This window comes from Callorhinchus milii, unplaced genomic scaffold, assembly GCF_018977255.1.
Source record: "Callorhinchus milii isolate IMCB2004 unplaced genomic scaffold, IMCB_Cmil_1.0 Scaffold167, whole genome shotgun sequence".
Classification (NCBI taxonomy): domain Eukaryota; kingdom Metazoa; phylum Chordata; class Chondrichthyes; order Chimaeriformes; family Callorhinchidae; genus Callorhinchus; species Callorhinchus milii.
The window spans coordinates 60,091-85,817 of NW_024704908.1; the positions used below are offsets into that span (position 1 = coordinate 60,091).

The 25,727-nt window shown below is 54.6% G+C and overlaps 5 protein-coding genes across 7 annotated transcripts; 2 read left to right on the plus strand and 3 right to left on the minus strand.

Annotated features, from left to right (window-relative positions):
* Nucleotides 1–367: 367 nt before the first annotated feature.
* On the minus strand, nucleotides 368–2,173 carry polr1h (RNA polymerase I subunit H). The gene is made up of 4 exons (XM_042345950.1): nucleotides 1,973–2,173; nucleotides 1,529–1,635; nucleotides 1,123–1,232; nucleotides 368–606 (listed from the first exon to the last, which is right to left on the minus strand). Exons 1-4 carry the CDS (start codon nucleotides 2,079–2,081, stop codon nucleotides 582–584), a joined length of 351 nt encoding a protein of 116 aa, XP_042201884.1. The 5' UTR covers nucleotides 2,082–2,173; the 3' UTR covers nucleotides 368–581.
* Nucleotides 2,174–3,928: 1,755 nt separating this feature from the next.
* Nucleotides 3,929–13,255, minus strand: dhx16 (DEAH (Asp-Glu-Ala-His) box polypeptide 16). Of its 2 annotated transcripts, none has more exons than XM_042345942.1 (22): nucleotides 13,160–13,255; nucleotides 12,428–12,463; nucleotides 11,866–12,066; nucleotides 11,470–11,681; nucleotides 11,209–11,380; nucleotides 11,058–11,114; nucleotides 10,681–10,935; nucleotides 10,302–10,514; nucleotides 9,614–9,799; nucleotides 9,285–9,395; nucleotides 8,474–8,589; nucleotides 7,880–8,090; nucleotides 7,553–7,651; nucleotides 7,066–7,218; nucleotides 6,715–6,855; nucleotides 6,365–6,527; nucleotides 5,886–6,004; nucleotides 5,605–5,672; nucleotides 5,287–5,449; nucleotides 4,822–4,983; nucleotides 4,481–4,654; nucleotides 3,929–4,163 (listed from the first exon to the last, which is right to left on the minus strand). In XM_042345942.1, exons 3-22 carry the CDS (start codon nucleotides 12,061–12,063, stop codon nucleotides 4,035–4,037), a joined length of 3,102 nt encoding a protein of 1,033 aa, XP_042201876.1. In that variant the 5' UTR covers nucleotides 12,064–12,066; nucleotides 12,428–12,463; nucleotides 13,160–13,255; the 3' UTR covers nucleotides 3,929–4,034. The 2 variants fall into 2 exon arrangements, with proteins under 2 accessions (XP_042201876.1, XP_042201875.1); XM_042345941.1 differs by having other exon boundaries at nucleotides 13,193–13,240.
* Nucleotides 13,256–14,169: 914 nt separating this feature from the next.
* Nucleotides 14,170–15,729, minus strand: LOC121851858 (phostensin-like). The gene is made up of 3 exons (XM_042345943.1): nucleotides 15,223–15,729; nucleotides 14,836–14,965; nucleotides 14,170–14,578 (listed from the first exon to the last, which is right to left on the minus strand). Exons 1-3 carry the CDS (start codon nucleotides 15,610–15,612, stop codon nucleotides 14,559–14,561), a joined length of 540 nt encoding a protein of 179 aa, XP_042201877.1. The 5' UTR covers nucleotides 15,613–15,729; the 3' UTR covers nucleotides 14,170–14,558.
* On the plus strand, nucleotides 14,573–21,616 carry LOC103191266 (coiled-coil domain-containing protein 105). Of its 2 annotated transcripts, XM_007912241.2 has the most exons (5): nucleotides 14,573–14,608; nucleotides 17,939–18,584; nucleotides 20,744–20,839; nucleotides 21,007–21,120; nucleotides 21,344–21,616. In XM_007912241.2, exons 1-5 carry the CDS (start codon nucleotides 14,601–14,603, stop codon nucleotides 21,545–21,547), a joined length of 1,068 nt encoding a protein of 355 aa, XP_007910432.2. In that variant the 5' UTR covers nucleotides 14,573–14,600; the 3' UTR covers nucleotides 21,548–21,616. The 2 variants fall into 2 exon arrangements, with proteins under 2 accessions (XP_007910432.2, XP_007910434.2); XM_007912243.2 differs by lacking the exon at nucleotides 20,744–20,839.
* A 545-nt stretch (nucleotides 21,617–22,161) lies between these two features.
* On the plus strand, nucleotides 22,162–25,288 carry rps5 (ribosomal protein S5). The gene is made up of 6 exons (NM_001292949.1): nucleotides 22,162–22,194; nucleotides 23,007–23,112; nucleotides 23,186–23,395; nucleotides 24,148–24,276; nucleotides 24,599–24,697; nucleotides 25,161–25,288. The coding sequence occupies exons 2-6, from the start codon at nucleotides 23,008–23,010 to the stop codon at nucleotides 25,227–25,229; spliced, it is 612 nt and encodes a 203-aa protein (NP_001279878.1). The 5' UTR covers nucleotides 22,162–22,194; nucleotide 23,007; the 3' UTR covers nucleotides 25,230–25,288.
* Nucleotides 25,289–25,727: the final 439 nt, after the last annotated feature.

Here is a 25,727-nt window from a genome sequence, read left to right on the forward strand (position 1 = left end):
GAGGGGTGGGGGGGGGCGGGGGGAGGGGTGGAGATCGGTCGAAGAAGAAGGTCTTGAAGGGGGTGGGGGAAGGGGGTGAGGCAGAGGGGGTGAGGGAAGGGGGTGAGGCAGAGGGGGTGAGGCAGAGGGGGTGAGGGAAGGGGGTGAGGCAGAGGGGGTGAGGCAGAGGGGGTGAGGGAAGGGGGTGAGGCAGAGGGGCTGCGGGATGGGAGTTCCAGAGAGTGGGGGCAGAGTGGCGGAAGTCCCGCCCGTCATTCACACACTGTCTGTGCGTACAGACATCTGAGTGTGTCTGTGTCTGTGTCTCTCCTGCTCTCTGTACACAGTGATGGCTCAGTTGCTAAAGTCCTGACGCTGACACATTCTCTCTTGTGCTTACAACGTTTTATTATCACAATAATAAAGAGAATTCTCGTTAGTTCTCGTCTCTAAACACACGGCTTCTGTTCAGGGCTCTCGGCGACCGGCTCGTGTACAGAGAGACAGAGAGGGGGAGGAGGCAAGAGGGGGAATAAAGAGAGAGTGGGGGGAGCGGCGAGAGGGGGAATAAAAAGAAAGAGAGCGAGCACTGGTCCCTGTTGTCAGGAATCCTCTTTTTCCTGGTATCTAAAGGAAAGAGAAACCAGTCGGTCACAACAAAACGCCAGGTAACAACTGCCAGTCTGTGTCTTTAACACACTCTGCACAAGGCACAGTACAGTGTAACTGACTTTATATTTGATGGTTTATGATGGTAAATGACTGTATGACTAAGTGCTCTGAGACGCTCCCCTGTGTGGAGGGCACTATATAAGTTGTTCAACACAGTATGACTGTATATATGACTATAGATTCTCTTCGACCGTGCCTTCAGCTCCCCTCTCGATTCTTTACCCACTCCTCGCTCCCTACCCTCACCCTGACCATTTCCCCCCTCCTCGCTCCCTCCCTTCCCTCCCCTCACTCTGACCATTTCCCCCATACTCGGGTCCCGAGTATGCTGTCCAGTGCCTTGGGACGTCCTCCCGACGTGAAAGGCGCTCTATAAATGAAATCTTGATGTTGTTGTTGATGACTCTATAGATGACTGTATGACAGTGTATGATGGTATGACTGTGTATATGGTTACATGAATGTACACACCTGCAGTTTGTGCATGTATAGAAGACAGTTTGTCCTTCATCTGCTGATCGCGTCTGGCGTGTGTGATACTCCATCCCCTCGTGTCCACAGCGCTGGCACTTCCTGTCCACCTGTAACAGCAGATCACAGTCACCACGAGGGTTGTTACCCTTGTGCATGTGACTGTTATAATAATAATAATCCTGGCATTTGATAAACTTGCCCAACATTTCGCCCGACTGGGAATCAAACCCGGGTCCTCTCGCTTGCGAGGCGAGTGCTCTATCCACTGAGCTGCAGGACTCCCATGTGTTATTGGGGTATATGTGACTGTTACTGGGAGCAGAGCGGTTACCGGGGTGTAACAGTATTAGGGTATTTAATAATAATATAATGACTGTTTATTGGGGTACAGTCTCTTACTCACCACGGGGCCCCCCAGTTCCCCGCTGCCCAGATTCATATTCAGAGCCGCGGCTAAAACCTCAGGATTGTTGAAGTTCAATGTCGAGCGGATGATTTTCCCTTCATACTCTTGAGAGAAAGAGAGAGAGTGTCACACAGAGTGACAAAGGGGCACAGAGTGACGGTCACAGGCACAGAGAGAGAGAGAGTCAGAGACACAGAGAAACACAGCGACAACAACTGAGACATACAGTCAGACAGAGAAATAGAGATATAAACAATCACAGAAACAGAGAGAAAAACAGAGAGGGACACAGACAGACACAGAGAGAGACACAGACACACACACAGACACACACACAGACAGACACACAGACAGACAGACACAGACACAGACAGACACACACACACACAGACAGACAGACACACACACACACACACGGGGGAGGGCCTCTCACTGACTGACCCCTAATATCGGTGCTGTGACCACAGCGGCCACAGATGATCCTCGGGGCGGCTCCAGGCGGCGGGAGAACAGCACCACAGTCACTACAGTAACCGCTCAGCCCCGCCATCACTGTCCACGAGGACCTCCAGCCCCGCCTCTGACCATCCAGCCCCGCCCTTAGTCCTCCAGCTCCGCCCTCAGTCCTCCAGCTCCGCCCTGGTCATCCAGCCCCGCCCTCAGTCCTCCAGTCCCGCCCCTAATCATCCAGCCCCGCCTCTGACCATCCAGTCCCGCCCTCAGTCCTCCAGCCCCGCCCCTGATCATCCAGCCCCGCCCCTGACCATCCAGCCCCGCCTCTGACCATCCAGTCCCGCCCTCAGTCCTCCAGCCCGCGCTCTGACCATCCAGCCCCGCCCCTGACCATCCAGCCCCGCCTCTGACCATCCAGCCCCGCCCTCAATCCTCCAGCCCCGCCCCTGGTCATCCAACCCCATCCTCAGAGAGGTCGGTGGTGCAGAGCAGTGCAGGGACTTGAATACGAGGGTCAGGATTTTGAAGTGGATCCTCTCTGGGACAGGAGCCATTGCAGTCTGGCCAGGACTGGGGGGATCAGGGGCGGGGGAGCGGGGTGGGGGGTGGGGGGAGGGCCAGGACTGGGGGGATCAGGGGTGGGGGGAGGGCCAGGACTGGGGGGATCAGGGGTGGGGGGGGGAGGGCCAGGACTGGGGGATCAGGTGGTGGGGGGGCCAGGACTGGGGGATCAGGGGTGGGGGTGGGGGGAGGGCCAGGACTGGGGGGATCAGGGGTGGTGGGGGGGGCCAGGACTGGGGGGATCAGGGTGGGGGGGTGGGGGGGAGGGCCAGGACTGGGGGATCAGGGGTGGTGGGGGGGGGGCCAGGACTGGGGGGATCAGGGGTGGTGGGGAGGGCCAGGACTGGGGGGATCAGGGGTGGGGGGAGGGCCAGGACTGGGGGGATCAGGGGGGGGGGGGAGGGCCAGGACTGGGGGGATCAGGGGTGGGGGGGGGAGGGCCAGGACTGGGGGGATCAGGGGCGGGGGTGGGAGGGCCAGGACTGGGGGATCAGGGGTGGGGGGGGAGGGCCAGGACTGGGGGAATCAGGGGTGGGGGGGGGGGGAGGGCCAGGACTGGGGGATCAGGGGTGGGGGGGAGGGCCAGGACTGGGGGAATCAGGGGTGGGGGGAGGGGGGAGGGCCAGGACTGGGGGATCAGGGGTGGGGGGGAGGGCCAGGACTGGGGGGATCGGGGAGCGGGGTGGGGGGGGAGGGCCAGGACTGGGAGGATCGGGGAGCGGGGTGGGGGAGGGCCAGGACTGGGGGGAGCGGGGTTTGGGGGGTGGGGGGAGGGCCAGGACTGGGGGGATCGGGAGCGGGGTTTGGGGGGTGGGGGGGAGGGCCAGGACTGGGGGATCGGGGAGCGGGGGTGGGGGGAGGGCCAGGACTGGGTATTGGCGGAGATGGGAGATGCGTCGGAGGTGGAAGAAAGTGGTGCTGGTGAGGGACTGGATGTGGGGGAGGAAGGACAATTGGGGGTCGAAACTGACGCCGAGGTTGCATATGGGTTCGGAGAGTTTTAGGTTTTAGAGTTTTAGGAGTTTTAGAGGTTTAGTTTTCTCTCTTGCAGATATAGATACACAGCGATATAGGACACACACACACAGACAGACAGACAGAGACACACAGACAGACAGAGACAGAGACACAGACAGACAGACAGACGGAGACACACACAGACAGAGACACAGACAGACAGACGGAGACACACTCACAGAGACACAGACAGACACAGACAGACACACAGATAGACAGAGACACACAGACAGACAGATAGACAGAGACAGAGACACAGACAGACAGGCAGACAGACGGAGACACACACAGACAGAGACACAGACAGACACAGACAGACAGACACACAGATAGACAGACACACACAGAGACACACAAGCTCTGATGGTGGGTGTGAGTGCAAACGAGTTGGTTGTAATTATTAAACGAGACAAATAGTTTTTTTGTGAAAGTATTAATTTGTTTATATGTACAGTGTTAGGAATCCTCATCCTCAGCCCAGATCCTCCCGGGATTTCCCCGGCTTCCGGGGCATCTTTTTACTGCCCGCGTCCTCCAGGTCCCGTGATCGATAGTAATGTGGAGCGACTTCCAGCAGCCAAGCGCTGTCAATCTCAATCACCTGCAGAGAGACCAGCGTCAGTCACACATAGACACAGAGACAAGTAGACAAACACACGACAAACCAACTGCTCTCGATCTCAGTCACCTGCACAGAAACACACACACACAGTCAACTAGACAGTCGCACAGACACACACACAAACTAACAGACACACACAGTCAACTAGACAGTCACACGCAGACAGACACACACACACACAGACACAGAGAGTCAACGAGACAGTTGCATGCAGACAGACACACACACAGATACACACATACAGTCACACACAGACATACAGACACACATACAGACACACACAGCTGTGCTGATACCTGTCTCATGAACTCCTTGGTGGTGAACACGAGCTCGTGGTAGATCAGCCATCGGGGTTGGGTCTCGAACAAACTGCTGTTGGGATGGACGAACACTCCCTGCTGGTGTTTCACTGTTTTATACCCACTGCGGGTCAGGCGGGCAGTGTGGTAAAAAAATCCAGCCGTGACCGCCTGAGGGTGAGGAGTGTGAGAGAGGAGAGAAGAGGAGAGAGAGGGAGAGAGAGAGTGTGAGTGAGGAGACCGAGGGTGTGGTAGGAAACCCCAGCCTCCCCTCCCACTACCCTTGGTGCCCCCACCCCCCAGTCCTCTCCTCGCTGGTCCCCCAGTGTGAAGCTCACCTTCCTGACCAGCATAGTGTCTCCCGCCGCTGATCTCAGCTCCACCTCGATTCTCTCCAGAAGCCCCTCCAGCTGCTCCCTCACGTCCCTTGCGCGGCGCATCGACCGGTACTGGATAAAGTTCTCATAGCACCACTGTGTGGAGTAGCCACACTCTACCCACTGAGAGACACAGAGAGAGACAGTGTGAGAGAGACACAGAGAGAGAGAGAGAGCGTGATACAGAGTGTGAGAGAGACACACAGAGAAAGCGTGACACAGAGTGAGGGAGACACACAGAGAGAGAGCGTGATACAGAGTGTGAGGGAGACACAGAGAGCGAGAGAGCGACACACAGTGTCAGAGACACACAGAGAGACAGACACAGAGAGTGAGAGAGAGAGACAATCAGAGTAGCCACACACCACTCAATGTGTAACACAGAGACACAGTGAGTAACACTATAACACACAAACACACACTGACCTGTGTGTATACGTTAAGCAGGACCATGTGGTCACCTCCGGGCACAAAGAAGTTCATGCGAGCGTTGTCAGCATGAACCACTTTGTCTTTGGGCCGATAGAAAATCGCGTTGTTTACAGACAGCATCGCAGCAATGGTGAGAATCTCCTCCGAGCACTGGTACCTGTGTATATATGCACACACACAGCAACTACACCTCCCTGTCTCTCTCTCTCACACACTCACACACACACACACACAGACATTACACAAGTCACACACACACAGTGACACACGCACGCACACACATAGAGTGACAGGGGTGTTGTAGTGACTCACTTCTCTGAAGCCAGGATCATCTTGGACAGCATGGGATCCACAGGCAGCTCAGCCATCCTGCGTCCCAACTGGAGAGACAACATCACCATTACCATCATCATCATCATTACCACACACCACATACACATGGGGGGGGTGGGGGGACTGGGGAGTGGGAGGAGGGACTGGGGGTGCTGGGTGAGGGGGAGTGGGACTGGGGAGGGGGAGGAGGGACTGGGGCTGGGGAGGGGGGAGGGGCTGGAGGAGGTGTTGGGGAGGTGGAGGAGGGGCTGGGGTACTACCTTCGTCAGCTCCCCAAGGTGGTTGAGGGCCCCCAGGGCGTACAGCTGCTCAAGCGCCAACACCAGGGTCTCGTGAGGTGGAGGATCCATAAAGTCAAAGTGAATCAAATCGTTTATACCTGAAACACAGAGAACGGTAACTACACACAGACCACAAACACACACACACACCACATACACACAGACACATAGACACACACACATCACATACAGACACACAACACATACACAGAGACATAAACACACACACACAGACACCACATACACAGATAAGACGCACATATACCTCATACACAGAGACACAGACAAAAACACACCACATACACAGACACACACAGACGCACACACATAGATATACACACACAAATAGACCACACGCAGACACACATGGACACACACACATACATAGACACACACACAGATACACGCGTACACATATTCATACGCGCACACCTAGACACGCACACACAGATACTGACCTAAGCTCTTGAGCAGGAGGACCACGTTGCCGAGGTTTGTTCTCTGGATCTCAGGCACTGACGTCTCCTCCATCTCGTGTGTGAAAGCCCAGGCCGTGTACAGCCGGAAACAACGGCCAGCAGACACTCGGCCCGCTCTCCCTGCTCGCTGGTTAGCAGAGGCCTGTGACACACACACACGGGTCAGTGTGTCACACACACACACAGGTCAGTGTGTCACACACACACACAGGTCAGTGTGTCACACACACACACAGGTCAGTGTGTCACACACACACACAGGTCAGTGTGTCACACACACACACACACACAGGTCACACAGGACACGGGGAGAACACGGACACACGTACCCGGGAACACGGCATGACAATCAGAGACTCCATGCCAGTCCTGGCGTTGTAGCTTTTCTGTTTACAGAATCCGGGATCAATAACGTAAATAATCCCATCAATCGTCAGAGACGTCTCCGCAATGTTAGTGGCCACAACAACCTGCGGACAGTGAGCGAGTGAGTCAGTAAACAACAACAACAACCTGGGGACAGTGAGTGAGCGAGTCAGTCAACAACAACAACAACCTGCGGACAGTGAGCGAGTGAGTCAATAATATACAACAACAACCGGCCAGCGTCAGTCAATACACAGCGGGTGGGAGATGGGGGTTTGGTTGGGACGAGGGAGCAGGGTAGGGAGGAAGCTTACCTTCCTGGCCCCCGGGGGCGTTGGGAGGAAGATCTTGGCCTGCATGTCCGAGGGGAGGTTGGCGTAAATGGGTAAAACCAGAAGCTCCGCGATCTTCGATCCCAAACGGCGACAACGATCCTGGAGCATCTCACACGTGGTCTCGATCTCCTCCTGATAAACACAGTATCAGCCAGAGTAACAGCCAGAGTAACACACACTATAACACGCAGTAACACACACTGCAGCACACAGTAACACGCAGCAACACACACTGCAGCACACAGTAACACGCAGTAACACACACTGCAGCACACAGTAACACGCAGTAACACACACTGCAGCACACAGTAACACGCAGTAACACACACTGCAGCACACACTGCAGCACACACAGTAACACGTAGTAACATCTCACACATGTGGGGCGTGTGGAGGGCGGGGGGGGGGGGGGGGGGCTATGTGGGGTGTGTGACAGAGGCGGGGGGGGTGGGGGGAGGGTGATTACCTGTCCGGTGAGGAAGACCAGGATGTCACCCGGGGCTTGTGTGACGTGGATCTGCAGCACAGACACCACAGCGGCCTCCAGATAGTCAGCTTCAGGGGCCTGAAAGAGACAGTAACACACTCACTGCTCACACTCACCCCTCACACTCCCCTCCGCTCACACTCGCACTCCTGCTCACACTCTCTCTCTCACACAGATATATTCTCAGACTCACTGTCGGGCGGTGGGGGGTAGAAGGTAGGTGGGGGGTGAAGGAATGAAGGAGAGGGAGAGGAGGAGAGGGGAGTAGGATGGGGTAGGGAGGGGGGTGGCGGAGTGGGGGCTGACCTTGGTGTAGTAAATATCCACCGGGAATCTCCGCCCCGGGATCCGGAAGATCGGAGCTTCGTCAAAGAAAGTGGAGAATTTCTGAGTATCGAGGGTCGCACTGGCGATCAGCACCTTCAACTCCGGCCGGAACCGTGCAATGTCCTTAATCAGCCCGAACAGTATATCAGTGTGTAACGTCCTCTCGTGGGCCTCATCTATCATCAGCACACTGCGGAGAGAGAGAGAGAGAGTATGAGAGAGTGAGAGAGAGAGTGTGAGAGTGTGAGAGAATGAGAGAGTGAGAGAGATAATGAGAGAGTGTGAGAGAGAGAGAGAGTGTGAGAGAGAGAGAGAGAGAGAGAGAGGGGGGAGACAGAGAGAGAGAGAGAGAGCGAGGGGGGGAGAGAGTGAGAGAGATAATGAGAGTGTGAAAGAGGGGGAGACAGAGAGAGAGAGTGTGAGAGAGAGAGGGGGAGGGGGGGGGGAGAGAGAGGGGGAGAGGGGGGGGAGAGAGGGTGAGAGAGTGTGAGTTTGTGGGGGCTTGATCATGGGGAAGGACAGGGGGTGGGGCGAGTGAGGAGGGGGGAGAGGTGCTTAAGCCACCGCTGCTACCTGTAGCCCCCCAGGTCGGGTTCGGTCAGGAATTCCCGGAGTAACATCCCATCCGTCATGTACTTCAGCACCGTGCGCGGGGAAGTGCAGTCCTCAAACCTGATCGTGTAACCCACCTGTAAACACCCCATAAACACCCGGTAAATACCCCCACAAACACTGATAAACAGCCCCACAAACACCTGGTAAATACCACTCATAAACACCCAGTAAATACCTCCATAAACACCCAGCAAATACCCCCATAAACACCCAGCAAACACCCCCCATAAACACCTGGCAAATACCCCCATAAACACCCAGCAAATACCCCTATAATCACCTGGCAAATACCTCCATAGACATCCAATAAACACCCAGTAAATACCCCCTTAAACATCCCATAAATACCTGGTAAATACCCCCATGAATAGCCTGGTAAATATCCCCATAAACATCCCATAAATACCCGGTAAACACCCCATCAAACACTAAGCAAATACCCCCATAAATACCCAGTAAATTTCCCACAAACACACTGTAAACAACTCGTAAACACCCCATAAATAACAATAAACACCCCATAAATACTGATAAACACACCACAAATATCCCCATAAACACCTGGCAAATACCTCCATAAACATTACATAAATAGCCGGTAAATGCACCCATAAACACTTGGTAAATACCCCATAAACACCCCCTATAAACACCCCATAAAACACCTGGTAATTCTCCCACAAACACCCGATAAATCCCCCATAAACACCCGGTAAATACCCCATAAACACCAAGTAAACCTGGTACCGGTGACCGCAGCTGCAGGTACCTCGTTGCCCAGTTTGACGCCGATCTCTTCGGCCACTCGAGCCGACACACTCATGGCAGCCACTCTGCGCGGCTGTGTACACCCGATCTTCAGCCCCCCCGACGTGTAACCCTGTACACAGCACAGGCACATGTGTACGTCACACACACTCGTGTATGTCACACACACATACATGTATATCACACAGCCACGTATATCACACGTCACACACACGTATGTCACACACACGTATGTCACAGACACGTGCATGTCACACACACGTGTATGTCTCACACACACATGTGCATGTCACACACACACACACGCAGGGTTGGGTTGGATAGACTCACTTCCTCGTACAGATACTGTGGGATTTGGGTGGTTTTCCCGGAGCCCGTCTCGCCCTCGATGATGAGAATCTGGTGTTTACTGACGGCCGACAGCAGGTCTTCGCGATAGGGAAACACAGGCAAACTCCGCCTGACTTCCTGTATCGTCAGCCTCCGCCTGTCACTGTCTGACATCCCCGGCTCCTCCTACACACAGGAGTGTCAGCCCCGCCTCTGACCTAGCCCCGCCTCCAGCCCAACTCCTCCCCCCGCCCACCCAACCCCTCCCCTAACAGCCCCGCCCCCAACCCCTCCCCTAACTCCTCCCCCCGCCCACCCAACCCCTCCCCTAACCACAGCCCCACCCCCAACCCCTCCCCTAACTACAGCCCCACCTCCAGCCCAACTCCTCCCCCGCCCACCCAACCCCTCCCCTAACAGCCCCGCCCCACAACCCCTCCCTAACCACAGCCCCACCCCCAACCCCTCTCCTAACCACAGCCCCGCCCCCAATCCACCCCTAACCACAGCCCCACCCCCCAACCCCTCTCCTAACCACAGCCCTGCCCCCAACCCACCCCTAACCACAGCCCCACCCCCCAACCCCTACCCTAACCACAGCCCCGCCTCCAACCACACCCCCTAACCCAAACCAAGACATCCCCGGCTCCTTCAAAACTCCCTGGCCCTGCCCCCACCCCGCCCTCACCGGGTGGGTATGGCTGCCCTGGATGGTGACAGCGTTGACAAAGTCGATCATCTCGTCCTCGAGGAGCAGTTGATAAGGTTCGTCTCCAGCTTTGGCTCCGGATCCCGAGCGGCTCAGCCCTGCCCCCAAGTGCTGCTCCTCCCATCGTCGCTGCTCGTCACGTGGGGCTGGACCCTCCCCCTCGCCCGGCTCCTCATAACGGTCTGGAATCTTCTACACACAGAGCAAAGCCCACATTATATCACAGCCCCTCCGCCAGCAACAGCACCTCCCCTTGGCAGTATGGCCCCTCCTCTGGCAGTGTGGCCCCTCCCCTGGTAGTGTGGCCCCTCCCCCGGCAGTGTGGCCCCTCCCCTGGCAGTGTGGCCCCTCCCTTCACCTTGCGGCGACTCTCCTCAGGCATGTAGTACCGGTTGCTCTTCTCCTCTCGCTCCTGGACTCCGGCCTGTTTATACTCCTGAGCCAGATCTCGCAGCCTCCGCTTGTGCTCCAGGTCCTGTCGCTCGCCTGACGTGAGCTCAGCCATCGGGAACAACTTCTCATCGTCCAGAATCTCAGCCGCCAAATCCTCCATCTTCTCCTCCTCTCGCTTCGCCAGGTACTGTCGGCGGGAAACCTTCCTGAGCTCGGGGACCTACCAACAACAGGTACAGTGTCAGGGGAGGGGAGAAGAGGGTGGGAGACCCGGGGACAGGGGGTAAGAAGGAGCTCAGACGGTAATGATGGGGTACTAAGCTCTGCACAGACACAACTTACCAAAGCTCGTTTATCCTCCTCTCCCATTTTTAGCCGTTTCTGCGCCTCCTCATAAGCCTGAAACAGAGAGCACAGGCCACAGGGGTCAGGGGTCACTAGGGCTCACGGAGACACAGGTCGCAATGATTGACCCCACCCCCACCACACTGACCTTCCTGTCAGATCGATGGAGGATGTTCCACGGTCGCTCTTTGTCTCTCAGCTTCACTCTCTCAGCAAAGGCATCACGTTCCTCCAGGTCCTTCACTCTCGCTTTCTCCACCTTCTCCCACTCCTCCTCCTCCTCCGACCCTGAGGGGCTCAGCCTCTCCGAGATCTTGTCCCTGAGAGAGACGCAGTGTCAGCCCCTCTCAGCCTGACCCCAGCCCTGCCCAACACCCACTCTGACCTCTGACCCCCTGAAGGTACATACGGCTTCTCCTCAGCCTCGCTCTCTGAAGACGATTCTTTCTTCTTCCTGAAGTGTTTGCGTTTCCTCTTGTTGTGGCCTGAGCGACTGGACACATCCTCCTCGCTCTCCTCACTCTCCTCAAGCAGCCGGTAACTCACAGCTTTCTGCTGCAGAGCAATGGCAGCCCTTTCAGCAACACGCCCAGGCCTCTCATTGACTACCTTCCTGGGGACCTGATCAACAGCAGCAACAGAGAGAGAGAGAGTGAGCCCCGCGCACACACCTCCAGCCAGAGAACAGAGACTGACACTGAGACAGGCACTGAGACAGACAGACAGACAGACAGACACTGAGACAGACACTGAGACAGACAGACACACACACACAACAAACACACACACACACACAGCCCCTGACCTTGGCCCACAGCTGTTGTGCGAAGGCTGACACACTGGGAGTGATGGCGATGGTTGCCGTGTTGTGTAATCGCTGTATGAAGTCGGTTGGGCTGTGACTACGCCTCGCTGTCCCGATCAGGAACTGACCCACGTATTTGTCACTGAGCCCCAGCACATCATGGAGCTGTGTGTTGACCCACTGCTCCAGGCCCGCCATCGGCTACAACAACAACAACAACAGTTATACAGTATATATACAGGGTCCCAGAGCACTTACACGGCACCGGAGACGACATTACACAGACAGTCACTCCACACTCCAGTCACACTCAAACCAAGTCTCTCTCTCTCTCTCTCTCTCTCTCTCCCGCTGACCTGTGCTCTGGCCAACAATCCCCCCCAATAAAACCGCTCGCTCCACGACTGTTTGTGGGACGTCGCTGGGGCGCGATTGGCTGCCGTGTTTCACTCACAAATACACAGTCACTGCACTTCACAGTGTATCCTGTGAAGCGCTTTGAGACGTCTCAGCACTATGATAATGTCGGGTGTTAAGGATTGTTATTAACGATAATTGTTACCTGTAGTTTTCAAACTTTGTTTCACTTCCTGTAAATCTAAAACCAGAAAAAGTTCAGGATTATTGTTGTTGTTTTTCTCTGTGACCGGTTTACACATTCCCCCTCTCTCTCTCTCTCTCTCTCTCTGTCTATCTCTTCTTCTCGCTCTGTCTCGTTCTCTCCTCTCTCTGTCTCGCTCTCTTTCACTTTCTTTCTCTGTCTCTTATCCTCTCTCTCATTCTCTCTCTCTCTCTATCTCTCTCACTCCCTCTCTCTCTCTCTTTCACTCTCTCTATTCTCTCACTATCCTCTCTCTCTCACTCTCTCTATCCCCTCTCTCTCACTCTCTCTATCCCCTCTCTCTCACTCTCTCTATCCCCTCTCTCTCACTCTCACTATCCCCTCTCTCTCACTCTCTCTATCCCCTCTCTCTCACTCTCACTATCCTCTCTCTCTCACTCTCTCTATCCCCTCTCTCTCACTCTCTCTATCCCCTCTCTCTCACTCTCTCTATCCCCTCTCTCTCACTCTCTCTATCCCCTCTCTCTCACTCTCTCTATCCCCTCTCTCACACTCTCACTATCCTCTCTCTCTCACTCTCACTATCCTCTCTCTCTCACTCTCTCTATCCCCTCTCTCACACTCTCACTATCCTCTCTCTCTCACTCTCTCTATCCTCTCTCTCTCACTCTCTCTTTGTGACAATATAATATAGTTTTTCTGTCAATAATAAAACAAATCGCGGGGTTTTACAGGGCCTGAAGCCTGGGCCTCGCGTAACCTCACCACCAACCCGACCCCGAGCAGCGACACAGAGATATAGACTCAGCGCCGCCCTGTGGCCGGAGTCAGTCACTGACACACACATACATACACACAGCGCCGCCCTGTGGCCGGAGTCAGTCACTGTCACTGATACACACACACACACACACAGCGCCGCCCTGTGGCCGGAGTCAGTCACTGACACTGACACACACACACACACACACAGCGCCGCCCTGTGGCCGGAGTCAGTCACTGTCACTGATACACACACACACAGCGCCGCCCTGTGGCCGGAGTCAGTCACTGTCACTGATACACACACACACACACACACAGCGCCGCCCTGTGGCCGGAGTCAGTCACTGACACTGACACACACATACATACACACACAGCGCCGCCCTGTGGCCGGAGTCAGTCACTGACACTGACACACACATACATACACACAGCGCCGCCCTGTGGCCGGAGTCAGTCACTGACACACACACATTGAACATATTCAAGACTGAGACAGATTTCTTATTGCAAAAGGGATTAAGGGATATGGGGATAAGGCGGGGGAGGGAGGCGGGAAGGCTGGGGGGGGGGAGCCTGGGGGTGAGGGGGGGATATGGGGATAAGGCGGGGGGAGGGAGGCGGGAAGGCTGGGGGGGGAGGGCGGGTTATGGGGGTGAGGCAGGGTCAGGTTATTAGCCGGAGTTAGATTAGAAGATCAGCCGTGATTGAATGGCGAGGAAGGCTCGAAGGGCCCAATGGCCTCCTCCTGCTCCTACATGTTATGTTATACTAACACTGACACAGACACAGACACTAACACTGACACTAACACAGACACTAACACTAACACTAACATTGACAACTAACACAGACACTGACTGACTGACTGACTGACTGACGAGGATGAGGAATTAGGGCGACATTGTCAATGGAATGTGTCAAATGCAAACATGATGATGATGATGATGATGACAACAGTGGATTTCATTTATTGATTTGTTTATTTTTGATGCAGGAAGGTTTATCTTCACATATACACACATTATTCTAATCTTCATACTCACTGACACCAATGTGCACACTAATCTTCACACAGATATCCTCTCTCTCACGAATACTCACAATCACAGTAAACCTCATACTACCATTCACTCGCTCGCACTAATTTGTACATTCAGATGACACTCCGGATCCTGGGTCAATGAGTCACTTTCACACTCGTCCTGGAGTGAACAGCAATTCACCATTTTGCTCCTGAAAATCTTCTTGCTGAGACCAGAGTTCAAAGATTAATCTTCTGCAAAGTTCATAGTTAATCTGCGTCTGTTCTATTCCGACATCTGATACGGTTTAGTTACCAAAGCCTTCCCCACGCCAGCGACCATCACTGTCTGCAACTTTCATCTGAAGACATAAGAGAAACAGCATGAGCAGGTTAGAGACACAGTAAAGCTCCCCCTACACTGTGCGTCCACACTCCCAGCTCAGGGTTAGAGACACAGTAGAGCTCCCTCTACACTGTGCGTCTGTCCACACTCCCAGGTCAGGGTTAGAGACACAGTAAAGCTCCCTCTACACTGTGCATCCACACTCCCTGAGCTGAACCGAGCTGGACTCACTGGTGCTGGTGTTGGTGTTGGTGAGGGTTGAGCTGGACTCACTGTGTTGGTGTTGGGTGGGTGGTGGGTTGGGTGTTGCAGTCTCCTCTGTTCCCGGCTCAGTGAGAAACGAGACCTCAGATGGGTACCGGAAACATGTCTCCAGCTCAGTGTCAGCGAAGGAGATTCTCAGCTAGAAACACGTCAAGAGATTCTTACACAATACGCCCAGAGCACAGGCCTTTGTGAGTGTGTATAAGCGATGTGTGAGTGTGCGAGCAGGTACCTTTATGTGGTGTGTGAGTGTCCAAGTGTGCGAGTGGTGAGTGTGTGGGTGGGTACCTTTGTGCAGTGTGTGAGTGTGCGAGCGGTGTGTGAGTGTGCGAGCGGTGTGTGAGTGTGCGGGGGTGTGTGAGTGTGCGAGAGGTGTGTGAGTGTGCGGGCGGGTACCTTTGTGCGGTGGTTGTGGGCGTGAGGCTGAGGCGTGGCTAGGCAGGACTTGTGGAGGGTAAGGTAGCCTCCGATCACCTGGATCTGCTCGGCTGTGGGGAAGCGAGTCGTTCCCGAAGCAGGTGTCTGGCTGGAGCCGGCGACCTCCAACCCCACAGCACTGACCGCAATGTCTGAGCCCGCGGGGGCTAAGCCTGGGTTGGGGGCTGTACATCGCCGAGGTACGATAGTTATGGTATTTGCTGTTTTCTTACGCACGGTACGCAGTGAGCCCCTGGGCTCAGCCTGAGCGCAGTCGGTTACGGGGGACAACACCCAACCTTGGGCTAGTGTCGGGGTCAACACCCCACTGGCTGGTATCGTGGCCTCACCCCCACCTCGGGCTGTCATGTCCACAGGTGGCTTGGTCTGCCTGGTAAACAGGCCTCCATCAGTGAGCGAACCTCCACCTGCTTCATCTGGAAAAGCTCCAGCCCCAACCCCAACCCCAGGTTCAACCCTAACCCCAACCCCAATCCCAGGGCCAACCCCAGGCTCAACCCCAACCCCAACCCCGGGCTCAACCCCAACCCCAGGCTCAACCCCAACCGCAATCCCAGGCTCAACCCCAACCCCAGGCTCAACCCCAACCCCAGGCTCAACCCCAGCCCCAACCCCAGGCTCAATCCCAGGCCCAACCCCAGCCCCAGGCCCTGGCCCAACCCCAGGCCCAACCCCAACTCCAGGCCCAACCCCAGCTCCAGGTCCAACCCCAGGCCCAACTCCGAGCCCCGGCCCAACCCCAGCCCCAGGCCCAGCTCCATCCTTAACCCCAGGCCCAGGCTCAGGCCTGGTCCAGGAGGGAGAGTTGACATTATAAAATCTCCTCATGGCTATGGCCGGTGTATACCGAAGGGCAGGTCAGCGCTACCCAGTCTGTCAGCTTGTCTGACCTGACATTCCCTGCGTTTCTCCACAAACTGCAAACTGCGAGTGAAACTGAATGTCTGACACAGGAACAGGAAGCCTGAGGCTAGCGGTGGCTTCCTCCTCATGACAAGAGCAAAGACTTGCAACCGCGACCAAGTGAGACTGAGACTGAGTGAGACAGATCCAGCGCCTATCTTCGAGACGTCGCAAAGCACTTCACAAAATATACTGTAAAGTATATATTTAAAATAATGCAGTCAACTGCGCACAGCAGCAGTGTCCCACAAGCAGTCGTGGGTTGAGTGACCACATTATTATTATTTTTTTAGGGGATTTGCTCCAGAAAAGCGATCCACTAATCGACTAAGAACCGGGTTCCTCCTTATGCCGCTTTCTTCCCCTTATTTACCCCCTCGCTCCCCCCACCCTCTCCAAACCTTGCTTCCCCCCCCCCACCCACTCTTGCTCCATCCTCTCCCTCTTCTTGCTCCCCACAACCCCCCACCCCACCGCTTTGACCGGGGGCCCTGAGTGGGGGTTTCTATGGTGACAGTGTTGTCAGTGTGTGTCGCTTCCCCTCTCTGTTACCAGGGAAACAGACACTGACACAGAGAGAGACAGAGATAGCGAGAGACTGAGAGAGCGAGAGGGAGGGAGAGAAAGATACAGAGAGAGACTGCGAGGGAGTGGAGGAGAGACAGAGATAGACAGATAGAAACACAGACACACACATACATACACACACACACAAACACAGACAGACAGACAGACAGACGCACACACAGGGACAGACAGACTGATAGAGACAGACAGACACACAGAGACAGACACAGGAACAGTCCTGAAGTGAGTACGAGGGATACGAGGGATGAAGCTGATCTACTGGATTGTCACAATCTTCTCCCAGGGTCAGGCTGATGGCCCAGTGTTGGTTGTCATAGTTAAATCGCCTGTGATGGTGACGGTGTTGTGTATGTGTGTGTGTGGGTCTGTTTCAGTGACTGTGTTCTACATGTAGGCAGGAACATGGCTCGTGATGATGGTGACAGTATTCTGAGTTGTGTGTGGCAGGCGTTGACTGTTGGTGACTGTGTCTTGTATGTGTGTGTGTAGGCAGGGACATGGCCTGTGATGGGATGGTGTAATGGCCTGTGTTTTCTGTGTGTACACAGGGACATGGCCTGTGATGTGTTGGTGTTGGTATAAATGGCCTGTGTTGTCTGTGTGTACTCAGGTACATGGGATGATGGTGACTGTGTTGTGTGTGAGAGGCGGTGACTGTTAGTGACTGTGTTGTCTGTCTGTATGTACACAGGGCTTGTGTGTATCACTTCATCCTCGCCTGACTCCACTGGCTTCCGATCAAACGGAAATAGAGTTCAAGATCCTAGTGCTCATCTTCAAATCCCTACATGGCTTTGCTCCTCTCTACCTCTGCGACCTCCTAAACCCCTGCCAACCTGCCGACTATTTCTGCTCAGTGGGCTCTGTCCTGCTTCACATCCCCTACCTCGCCTGCTCCACCATTGGTAGATGGGCTTTCCGCCACTCTGCCCCCACTCTCTGGAAATCCATCCCACAGTCCCTCCGCCTCACCCCCTCTCTTGCCATCTTCAAGACGTATCTCAAGGCCCTCCTCTTCGACCGTGCTTCGATCTGCCTGCTTCCCTGCCTGACCTCCACCCTCCCCCACCCCGACCCACAGCTCAGGTCGAAAACACTGAGTGTCCAGAGCCTTGGGAATTCCTCCCAACATGAAAGGCGCTGTACAAATGTAATCTTGTTGTTGTTGTCTGTATTTACACAGGGACATGGCTTGGCAGAACCTGACAGTGCCGACAGCGGCCATTGGGGCAAAGCCGTGGCGAGAGCGAGCATTCAAGGCCATCCGGCTGGCTGAGGCGATAGTGGACAACTCGTCTCGAGGCTTCACTATGGCCCCATGGAGAAGCTCCGTGATGTACGAACACCAAGGTCGACGTCTGGCCCGCATGGAGGGCTGTGACCCAGTCCCCGGCTCCTACCCTGAGCCCCAGGAGAGCGAGGCCCAGCACCAGGCCCGAATAGAACAGGCCAAGTACAGCCTGAAGCCGGAGGAGGAGGTGGGGAAGAGGTGTGGGGGCAGCAATGTCCTCAGCAGCTCAGGAGACGTGCTGTACAAGGTACCTGAGGGTCACAGCGAGGGCTGGGGATTCCGTATGGAGATGGAAATGCTGCCCTTCCTCAGGGACATGACCGCCCTGAACAGCAATGAGCAGATCAGCATCTACGCCTATCAGAGCCGTGCTGTCCTCATGGGCCTACGCACCTCCATCAACTCCATCAACCAGGAGATCCAACGCCTGAACCAACACCGTCAACAGCTGCTCCAGATCCTGGCCAATGTCCGTAAAGCCATCCAACTGAACCACCAGACTAGCAAGATCAGGGACTGGAGACCAGCTGGGGAGCGGGTTAGTAACTCCCCCTCCCACCTTGCCACCCTCCCACCTCCTCTTTCCCCCTACCCATTCCCCCACCGCACAGGCCCCCTGACCCACACTGCCCGCCCCCTTCCCCCGGATGCACCATCCCCCCGGCACAAGTGTAAATGGTTCCCGTGGGGGTGATGGGGGCAGGGTGTGTGAGGTCATTGTGCGGGGGGGTCATTGTGGCGTGTGCGGGGTCAGTGTGGGGCAGGGTCAGTGTGAGATCAGTGTAGGAGAGGGGTGAATGTGGGGGCGGGGTCAGTGTGCGGTCATTGTGGGGGGTCAGTGTGGGGCAGGGTCAGTGTGAGATCTTGGGGGTGATGGGGGACGGGTTAGTTTGTAATTCTCTTCCCAGGACCTGGACGGGGTGGATTTGCTGATTGATCTCGAGAAGAAACAGTTATTGAGATTGAAACCTGAGTTGGAGGGTCCTCTCCACACAGTCAAACAGTATCTACAGGTGTGTGTGTGTGTGTGTGTCTGTCTATGTGTGTACATACCACACACCCCCTGCTCAGGGTGACAGTCTGTGTTTGTGTGTGTGTGTTTGTGCCTGTATCTGTGTGTGTACACAACACACACCCCCTGCTCAGGGTGACAGTCTGTGTTTGTGTGTGTGTGTTTGTGCCTGTATCTGTGTGTGTACACAACACACACCCCTTGCTCAGGTTGACAGTGTTTGTGTTGTGTGTGTGTGTGTCAGACTCTGGATGCCTGTAGGAAACAGCTGGAAGAATGTTTTTCGGAGCGGTCACGGGTTGTGGACCTCATCCCCCAGAGACTGACCCCATTTCAGAGCAAAGCCATTGTGAAGGACTGTTTGACTGTGAAGAAAGATGAGACCACCACAGAGCTAAAATACAAACTTCCCAAAGCCACACCATTAGGGCCCTACACACTGGGTAAGCCAGCCAGCCAGTCACTGTGTGTGTGTGTGTGTGTGTGCCAGTCACTGTGTGTGAATGTGTGAGTGCCGGACAATGTCCGTGCTACACACAGTCAGTCTAAAATAATAATACTTGCATTTGATGTAGTGCCTTATCACGTCTCTGAGACATCTCAAAGCTCTTCACAGAATATACGAGAAAGTGAATTGATTGTATATTTTGTGTTTGAAGCACAGCAGCCAAATTGGGCACAACAAAGTCCCACAAACAGTCGTGGATTGAGTGACCAAATTTTTTACTTATTTTTTTTTGAAGAGATTATTACCCCCAGAAGTGATCAGCCAATCGACTAACACCAGCGATCCTACTTACTACTAACTAGGTAAACAGGCGTGTGTGTGGAGTAAGGAAACTAACCCAATGTTTTGCCTGGCTCCCCCACCCATCTGGGAATCGAATCCAAGTCCTCTTGTTTGCGAGGCAAGTGCTGTAGCCACTACACTACAGGACCCCACACAATGATGGGGCCAGTGACAGAGTTTTTCTCTGCAGAATGTGAGGCCATAATCAATGAAAGCAAAAATGCCAGTATACAGTCCAAGAAACTCTGCAAAAAGATTGAGGAGCTGATGGACAGAGCAGAAACTCTGCTCAAAGCCACCCACAAGTCAGTCAACGATGGTCTCATGCAGAAAATGGCAGAAACGGTGGCCATATCGGTAACAACAGCAGTGAGAGGGGGGTCAGCGTGTGGGAGGGGTCAGTGTGTGGGGGGGAGGGGTCAGTGTGTGGGGGGAGGGGTCTGTGTGTGGGGGGAGGGGTCAGTGTGTGGGGAGAGGTCAGTGTGTGGGGAGGGGTCAGTGTGTGGGGAGTGGTCAGCGTGTGAGGAGGGGTCAAGGTGTGGGGGGAGGGGTCAGCATGTGTGGGGTGGGTCAGTGTGTGGGGAGGGGTCTGTGTGTGGGGTCAGTGAGGGGAGGGGTCAGTGTTGGGAGGGATCAGTGTGTGGGGGGGGGTCAGTGTGTGGGTGGGGTCAGTATGTGTGGGGAGGGGTCAGTGTGTGGGGAGGGGTCAGTATGTGTGGGGAGGGGTCAGTGTGGGGGGGGGGTCAGTGTGGGGAGAGGGGTCAGTGTGGGGGGGTGGTCAGTGTGTGGGGCGTGGTCAGTGTGAGGGGAGGGGTCAGTGTGAGGAGGGGTCAGTGTGTGGGGGAGGGGTCAGTGTGTGGGGGAGTGTCAGTGTAACACTAACTCTCTGGATCAGCAATATCTGACCGTCAGCTCTGGGGAGACGCGAGCGGCCGCTCACCGGGCTCAGCGCTGGTATCACCAGATGGACGTTGCTCAGGGAATCACTCTGGTACGTGCGTGTCCATGCCCCAAGTCCCATGTCCCATGTCCGTGTCTGTGTCCGTGTTACGTGTCCCTGTCCTATATCCTGTATCCGTGTCCTGTTCAGTATGGAGGGCTGTGTGTGCCAGGATCTTTCTCTCTCTCTCCCTCCCTCCCTTCCTCTCCTCCTCTCAGGGCCCAGAAAAGAGCACAGACCTGACCACACGTGAACGCCTGGACAGACCGATGGTCAGAGTTTTCCAGCGACACGCAGGGAACCAATTACCAGAGGCGGCCACTCTGGTCAAGGTCAGAGTTCAGCTGAGTTCATTCTCTTTGTCGCACTCTCTCTCTCTGTTTCACTCTTCCTCAAACACACTCTCTCATGCACACCCCTCTCTCTCTCTTTCTCTTCCTGTTTCACTCTCTCAAACACTCTCTCACACACACACTTAATCTCATTCTCTTTCTCACACACTCTCTCTCTCTCCCCCTTTTTTCTCTCTCTCACACACTTGCTCTCTCTCCCCAGGGCACTGGGATGTTGAAGAAGACTTTGGAGGAAACAAATCGCAATATTCGCTTGTTGCATTTGGCTCGGAAACAACTGAACAGCAACGCTCGTGACAAGAAGTATGGCTTCACCGTTGATTCAGGGATTGTACGACTGCGTAAGCAGAAGATGGCAAGTCAGGCTCCGCTGGAGAAAGGCGATGACACCGTGCGCTTTGGTTGAAAGTTCAGTGTGCTCCGCTCTCTCCATCTCCGGCTCTGCAATAAATTTTTATTTATTCTGTCTCAGAAACACTGTGAGTCTTTATTAGGATTGTTATCGCTGTGGGATGTTACCCGGCGTGAGGAGCGCTATATAAATGCAAGTTATCATTATTTAGAGCCTTTGACTGCACTGTCAGGAGGATGTCATAGTGCTTCACTCTCTATCTCTCTCTCCGCCTCTCTCTCTCTCTCTCTCTCTCGCTCTCTGCCTCTCACTTTTTTTTTCTCTCTCTCTTCCTCTCTCTCTCTCTCTGTCCCTCTCTCTCTTTGCCTCTTTCTTTCCCCTCTCCTCTCTCTCTCTGCTTCAAGGCTGTTCGCGAGGATGTCGCTGCGCGCAAATCGGCGGCCACCAGGGGGCGCTGTGCGCGGCAAAAAGTATCACGTGGTCCTTTTTCCTGTATGAAAGATGGCGCCCGGGGATGCGGCGCATGCGCAGTTCCCAACGCACGTTATCCTGATATCTCGGGGAGCGCACGCACTCACCGACCGGAAGTACCTCACCGACCGGAACTACCGCCCCGGAAGTGAGCGCCGCGCCCCTGGAATAAGAGCCGAGAAACCCCGCGACTCCGTCTCTGTCCTCGCGGCTCCATCACCGGGAAACAGGTCAGTGACGGAGACTCAGAGAAAAGCCGCGAAATATCATTAACTATCAATATAAACCAATAAACATTATAATAATCCGCGCCAACACACAGTTACACATAATAATATACTGTCGTCAGAGACCAGAGACACCGGGAAAAGCCAATAAATATCAATATAACCGCTCTCTCACTTACACCTCTCACACTAACCCTAACTCCTCTCTCACTAACCCTAACTCCTCTCTCACTAACACTAACTCCTCTCTCACTAACCCTAACTCCTCTCTCACTAACACTAACTGCTCTCTCACTAACTGCTCTCTCACTAACACTAACTGCTCTCACACTAACTGCTCTCTCACTCACACTAACTCCTCTCTCACTAACACTAACTGCTCTCACACTAACTGCTCTCTCACTCACACTAACTGCTCTCTCACTCACACTAACTGCTCTCTCACTCACACTAACTGCTCTCTCACTCACACTAACTGCTCTCTCACTAACACTAACTGCTCTCTCACTAACTGCTCTCTCACTCTCACTAACCACTCTCTCACTAACTGCTCTCACACTAACCACTCTCTCACTAACACTAACTGCACTCACACTAACACTAACTGCTCTCACACTCTCACTAACCACTCTCTCACTAACCACACTCTCACTAACACTAACTGCTCTAACACTAACTGCTCTCACACTAACACTAACTGCTCTCACACTAACACTAACTGCTCTCACACTAACACTAACCACTCTCTCACTAACACTAACCAGCTCTCACACTAACACTGTGTACCTTCACTATCCTGCCTCTCCTCTCCGCAGGATGACTGAGTGGGAAGCTGTTCCCGCTGTAGCTGAGACCCCGGAGATCAAGCTCTTTGGCAAATGGAGCACTGATGATGTGCAGATCAATGACATCTCCTTGCAGGTGAGTATGTGTCCGTGAGTGTGTGGGAGGTGCGGGAGGTCTCTATCTGACTAACAATGTTGTGTCTCTGCAGGATTACATCGCTGTGAAGGAGAAATATGCCAAATACTTGCCTCACAGCTCAGGGCGCTATGCGGCCAAGCGTTTTCGCAAGGCGCAGTGTCCTATCGTGGAACGGCTGACAAACTCCATGATGATGCATGGCCGCAACAATGGCAAGAAGCTGATGACTGTTCGCATTGTCAAACACGCATTTGAGATCATCCATCTCCTGACTGGTGAGGTGAGTGCAGCGGCCAGGGGCTGAGCTTTGAGCAGCGCTGAGGGAGGGTGGAGGGGAGGGAGCCGGGCTGGTGGAGAGGGGAGGGAGCCGGGCTGATGGGGAGGGGGGGGGAGCTGGGCTGATGGTGGGCGGGGGAGCCGGGCTGATGGGGAGCAGGGTGGAGGGCGAGTGAGGGAGTGGGGCTGAGGGGGAGCAGCGTTGAGGGGCTTGGCCACTTTCCCCGGAGGGACCAACCTACTTACCTAATTCCAGAGAGTGTTTGGCATAGGTTGGCAGGAGCAAAGGCTTGGGGATTCCAGTGACCCAATTGGGTTCACTGCTGGAGTCTATCTAACCAGGTAAAACCAGAGCTTGGCCATTGTTATCGCTGTCTGGCCAGTTTTCCCGTTGCTTGTCCAGCTAGGACCCACCCTACCTATTAGTTAGGGCTTTGGCTGCAGGGTTACCAGGAGCTGAGTGGGAGGATTCCTTGCCCCCAGTGACTGGTTGGCCCTTCCAGGTCCTTCTGATGAATTAGGTTGGGCTGTGCAATGCCCTGGGATATACTGCGGACCCTCCTGGCTCAGGAACCGGCCTCGAGACAATCACAGAGAGAGGGGGGTGGGGTTGGCTCCATTCTGATATATTGCCAAACACCCAAACATGCCACCTTGGGGCCGGTTCAGCTCCGGGAGGACATTGCGCTCCCCCATGCCCCTCCCCACCCAGGAAGTCAGCCAGCTCTGTGTCTTGACATGATTTTCTGTTTGCAGAATCCTCTTCAAGTACTGGTAAACGCCATCATTAACAGTGGTCCTCGCGAGGACTCCACACGGATTGGCAGAGCCGGTACCGTCAGGAGACAGGCTGTGGACGTCTCGCCTCTACGTCGCGTTAACCAGGTAACGAGGGTCACGAGCCCCGTGTCCCACTTCCTCCTTCATCACTGTGTCCCCCCCCTCCTCCTCCATCACCAGCCCCTTATCCCACCTCCTCTTCCATCACCAGCCCCGTGCCCTCTCTGCTCGATCATCAACATGTCAGTAACAACCGACAACACATTTCCTGTAGCAGGTCCGAACTTCTCGGGTGTGGGTCTCACGCTCACTCTAACTCCAAACAAATACTCTTTTTGAAGGTTCTTCCCAGCTCCAGTGACAAATGCTAATTTCTCAAAACACCAAAACATTTTGGACTTTAACTCTCTCTCTGATTGTTTCCCAGGCTATCTGGCTGCTGTGCACTGGGGCCAGAGAAGCTGCCTTCAGGAATATTAAGACGATTGCTGAGTGCTTAGCTGATGAGCTCATCAATGCTGCCAAGGTAGGTTCTGTGTCACGACCAGGATTCTCCAGGCATCTATTTTTCATGTCGCTCCCAGTCGTGATTGTGATCGGATTCAAAAACACGTGGCATCTACGTCCGAAGGTGCTGGACAGTCAGGGATCTGGAGGGTGGGGTAGGAGGGTGATCAAAGGTGTGTTTGGTGGAAAAGGAGCGTCTTGAGACGGGTCTTGGAGGAGGTGAGGGAGGGAGGGGGCAAAGGAACTGTGGGATGGAATTCCAGACGGTGGGGGCAGAGACTGAAGGCCCGACCACTGGTGGTGGGGTGGGCCAGGCGGGGGTTGTGGAGCCGGAGCCAGCCGAGCGGAGGGAGCGTACAGATGGGTATGACTTGGAACAGGTCACAGGTGGGGAGGAGTGAGTCCATGGAGGGTTTTGAAGGCGATTACGAGGATGTTGATGCGGTTCCCTAAAGCCTTGCGACTTCCTGCCTTGTTCTCAGGGATCGTCCAATTCCTATGCCATCAAGAAGAAGGACGAGCTGGAGCGAGTGGCCAAGTCTAACCGTTAGTGACAGATAGACTCTGTACCTTGACTCTGACTGTACATTAAACGTTTGACAGCAACTGCTATGATTGTGGATCCAACTTTGTCCCTGTCCTATTACTAACTGACATTCTAATGGTAGTGAAGGGAATGAATGTTCCTTTGTCAGGGTCTGGATATGAGAGGAAGTTCTGAAGATAACTGGTATTTATAGTGATCTTAATATAGGTGACTGGAGGGAGCGCTGTGTGGCTGTTTGTGCTGCTGAGGCTTTTGTGTAACCAGCTGAACGTGCTCCATGGTGAAGTGTTGACTATGGATTGCTGAGCAGGACCTGAAGGCATGGCTGATGACAGCCCAGCTTAGCTGACAACAGGGATGGAGAAGATATTCTCCCCCTCAGCTTCTGCTAACCTGGCAGCCAAAGCCTGATTGATCAAGACGTGGTGCTTGCTGGACAAGCAGTGGGAAGCTCGATGGCGAGCGATGTGATTTTGGGGGATAAACTCCAGCAGTTACCGCA

Bases quoted from the DNA above. Each gene is read 5' to 3' on its own strand.
- LOC121851858 (XM_042345943.1), bottom strand. From the start codon at position 15,612: ATGACAGCCCGAGGTGGGGGTGAGGCCACGATACCAGCCAGTGGGGTG. The intron at 14,966-15,222 runs GTACCCGCCCGC...ACGTGTTTCTAG, and splicing joins CCCACAACCACCGCACAAAG to CTGAGAATCTCCTTCGCTGA. The intron at 14,579-14,835 runs GTGAGTCCAGCT...TTATGTCTTCAG, and splicing joins ACCCACCCAACACCAACACA to ATGAAAGTTGCAGACAGTGA.
- dhx16 (XM_042345942.1), bottom strand. From the start codon at position 12,063: ATGGCGGGCCTGGAGCAGTGGGTCAACACACAGCTCCATGATGTGCTG. The intron at 11,115-11,208 runs GTCAGTGTGGTG...TCTCTGTTTCAG, and splicing joins TCCATCGATCTGACAGGAAG to GCTTATGAGGAGGCGCAGAA. The intron at 10,936-11,057 runs GTAAGTTGTGTC...TGTTGTTGGTAG, and splicing joins AGGAGGATAAACGAGCTTTG to GTCCCCGAGCTCAGGAAGGT.
- rps5 (NM_001292949.1), top strand. From the start codon at position 23,008: ATGACTGAGTGGGAAGCTGTTCCCGCTGTAGCTGAGACCCCGGAGATC. The intron at 23,113-23,185 runs GTGAGTATGTGT...GTGTCTCTGCAG, and splicing joins TCAATGACATCTCCTTGCAG to GATTACATCGCTGTGAAGGA. The intron at 24,277-24,598 runs GTAACGAGGGTC...ATTGTTTCCCAG, and splicing joins CTCTACGTCGCGTTAACCAG to GCTATCTGGCTGCTGTGCAC.
- polr1h (XM_042345950.1), bottom strand. From the start codon at position 2,081: ATGGCGGGGCTGAGCGGTTACTGTAGTGACTGTGGTGCTGTTCTCCCG. The intron at 1,636-1,972 runs GTCAGTCAGTGA...CTTTCTCTCAAG, and splicing joins TCACAGCACCGATATTAGGG to AGTATGAAGGGAAAATCATC. The intron at 607-1,122 runs GTGTGTACATTC...TCTTTCCTTTAG, and splicing joins TATACATGCACAAACTGCAG to ATACCAGGAAAAAGAGGATT.
- LOC103191266 (XM_007912241.2), top strand. The intron at 20,840-21,006 runs GTACGTGCGTGT...TCCTCCTCTCAG, and splicing joins TTGCTCAGGGAATCACTCTG to GGCCCAGAAAAGAGCACAGA. The intron at 21,121-21,343 runs GTCAGAGTTCAG...CTCTCTCCCCAG, and splicing joins AGGCGGCCACTCTGGTCAAG to GGCACTGGGATGTTGAAGAA.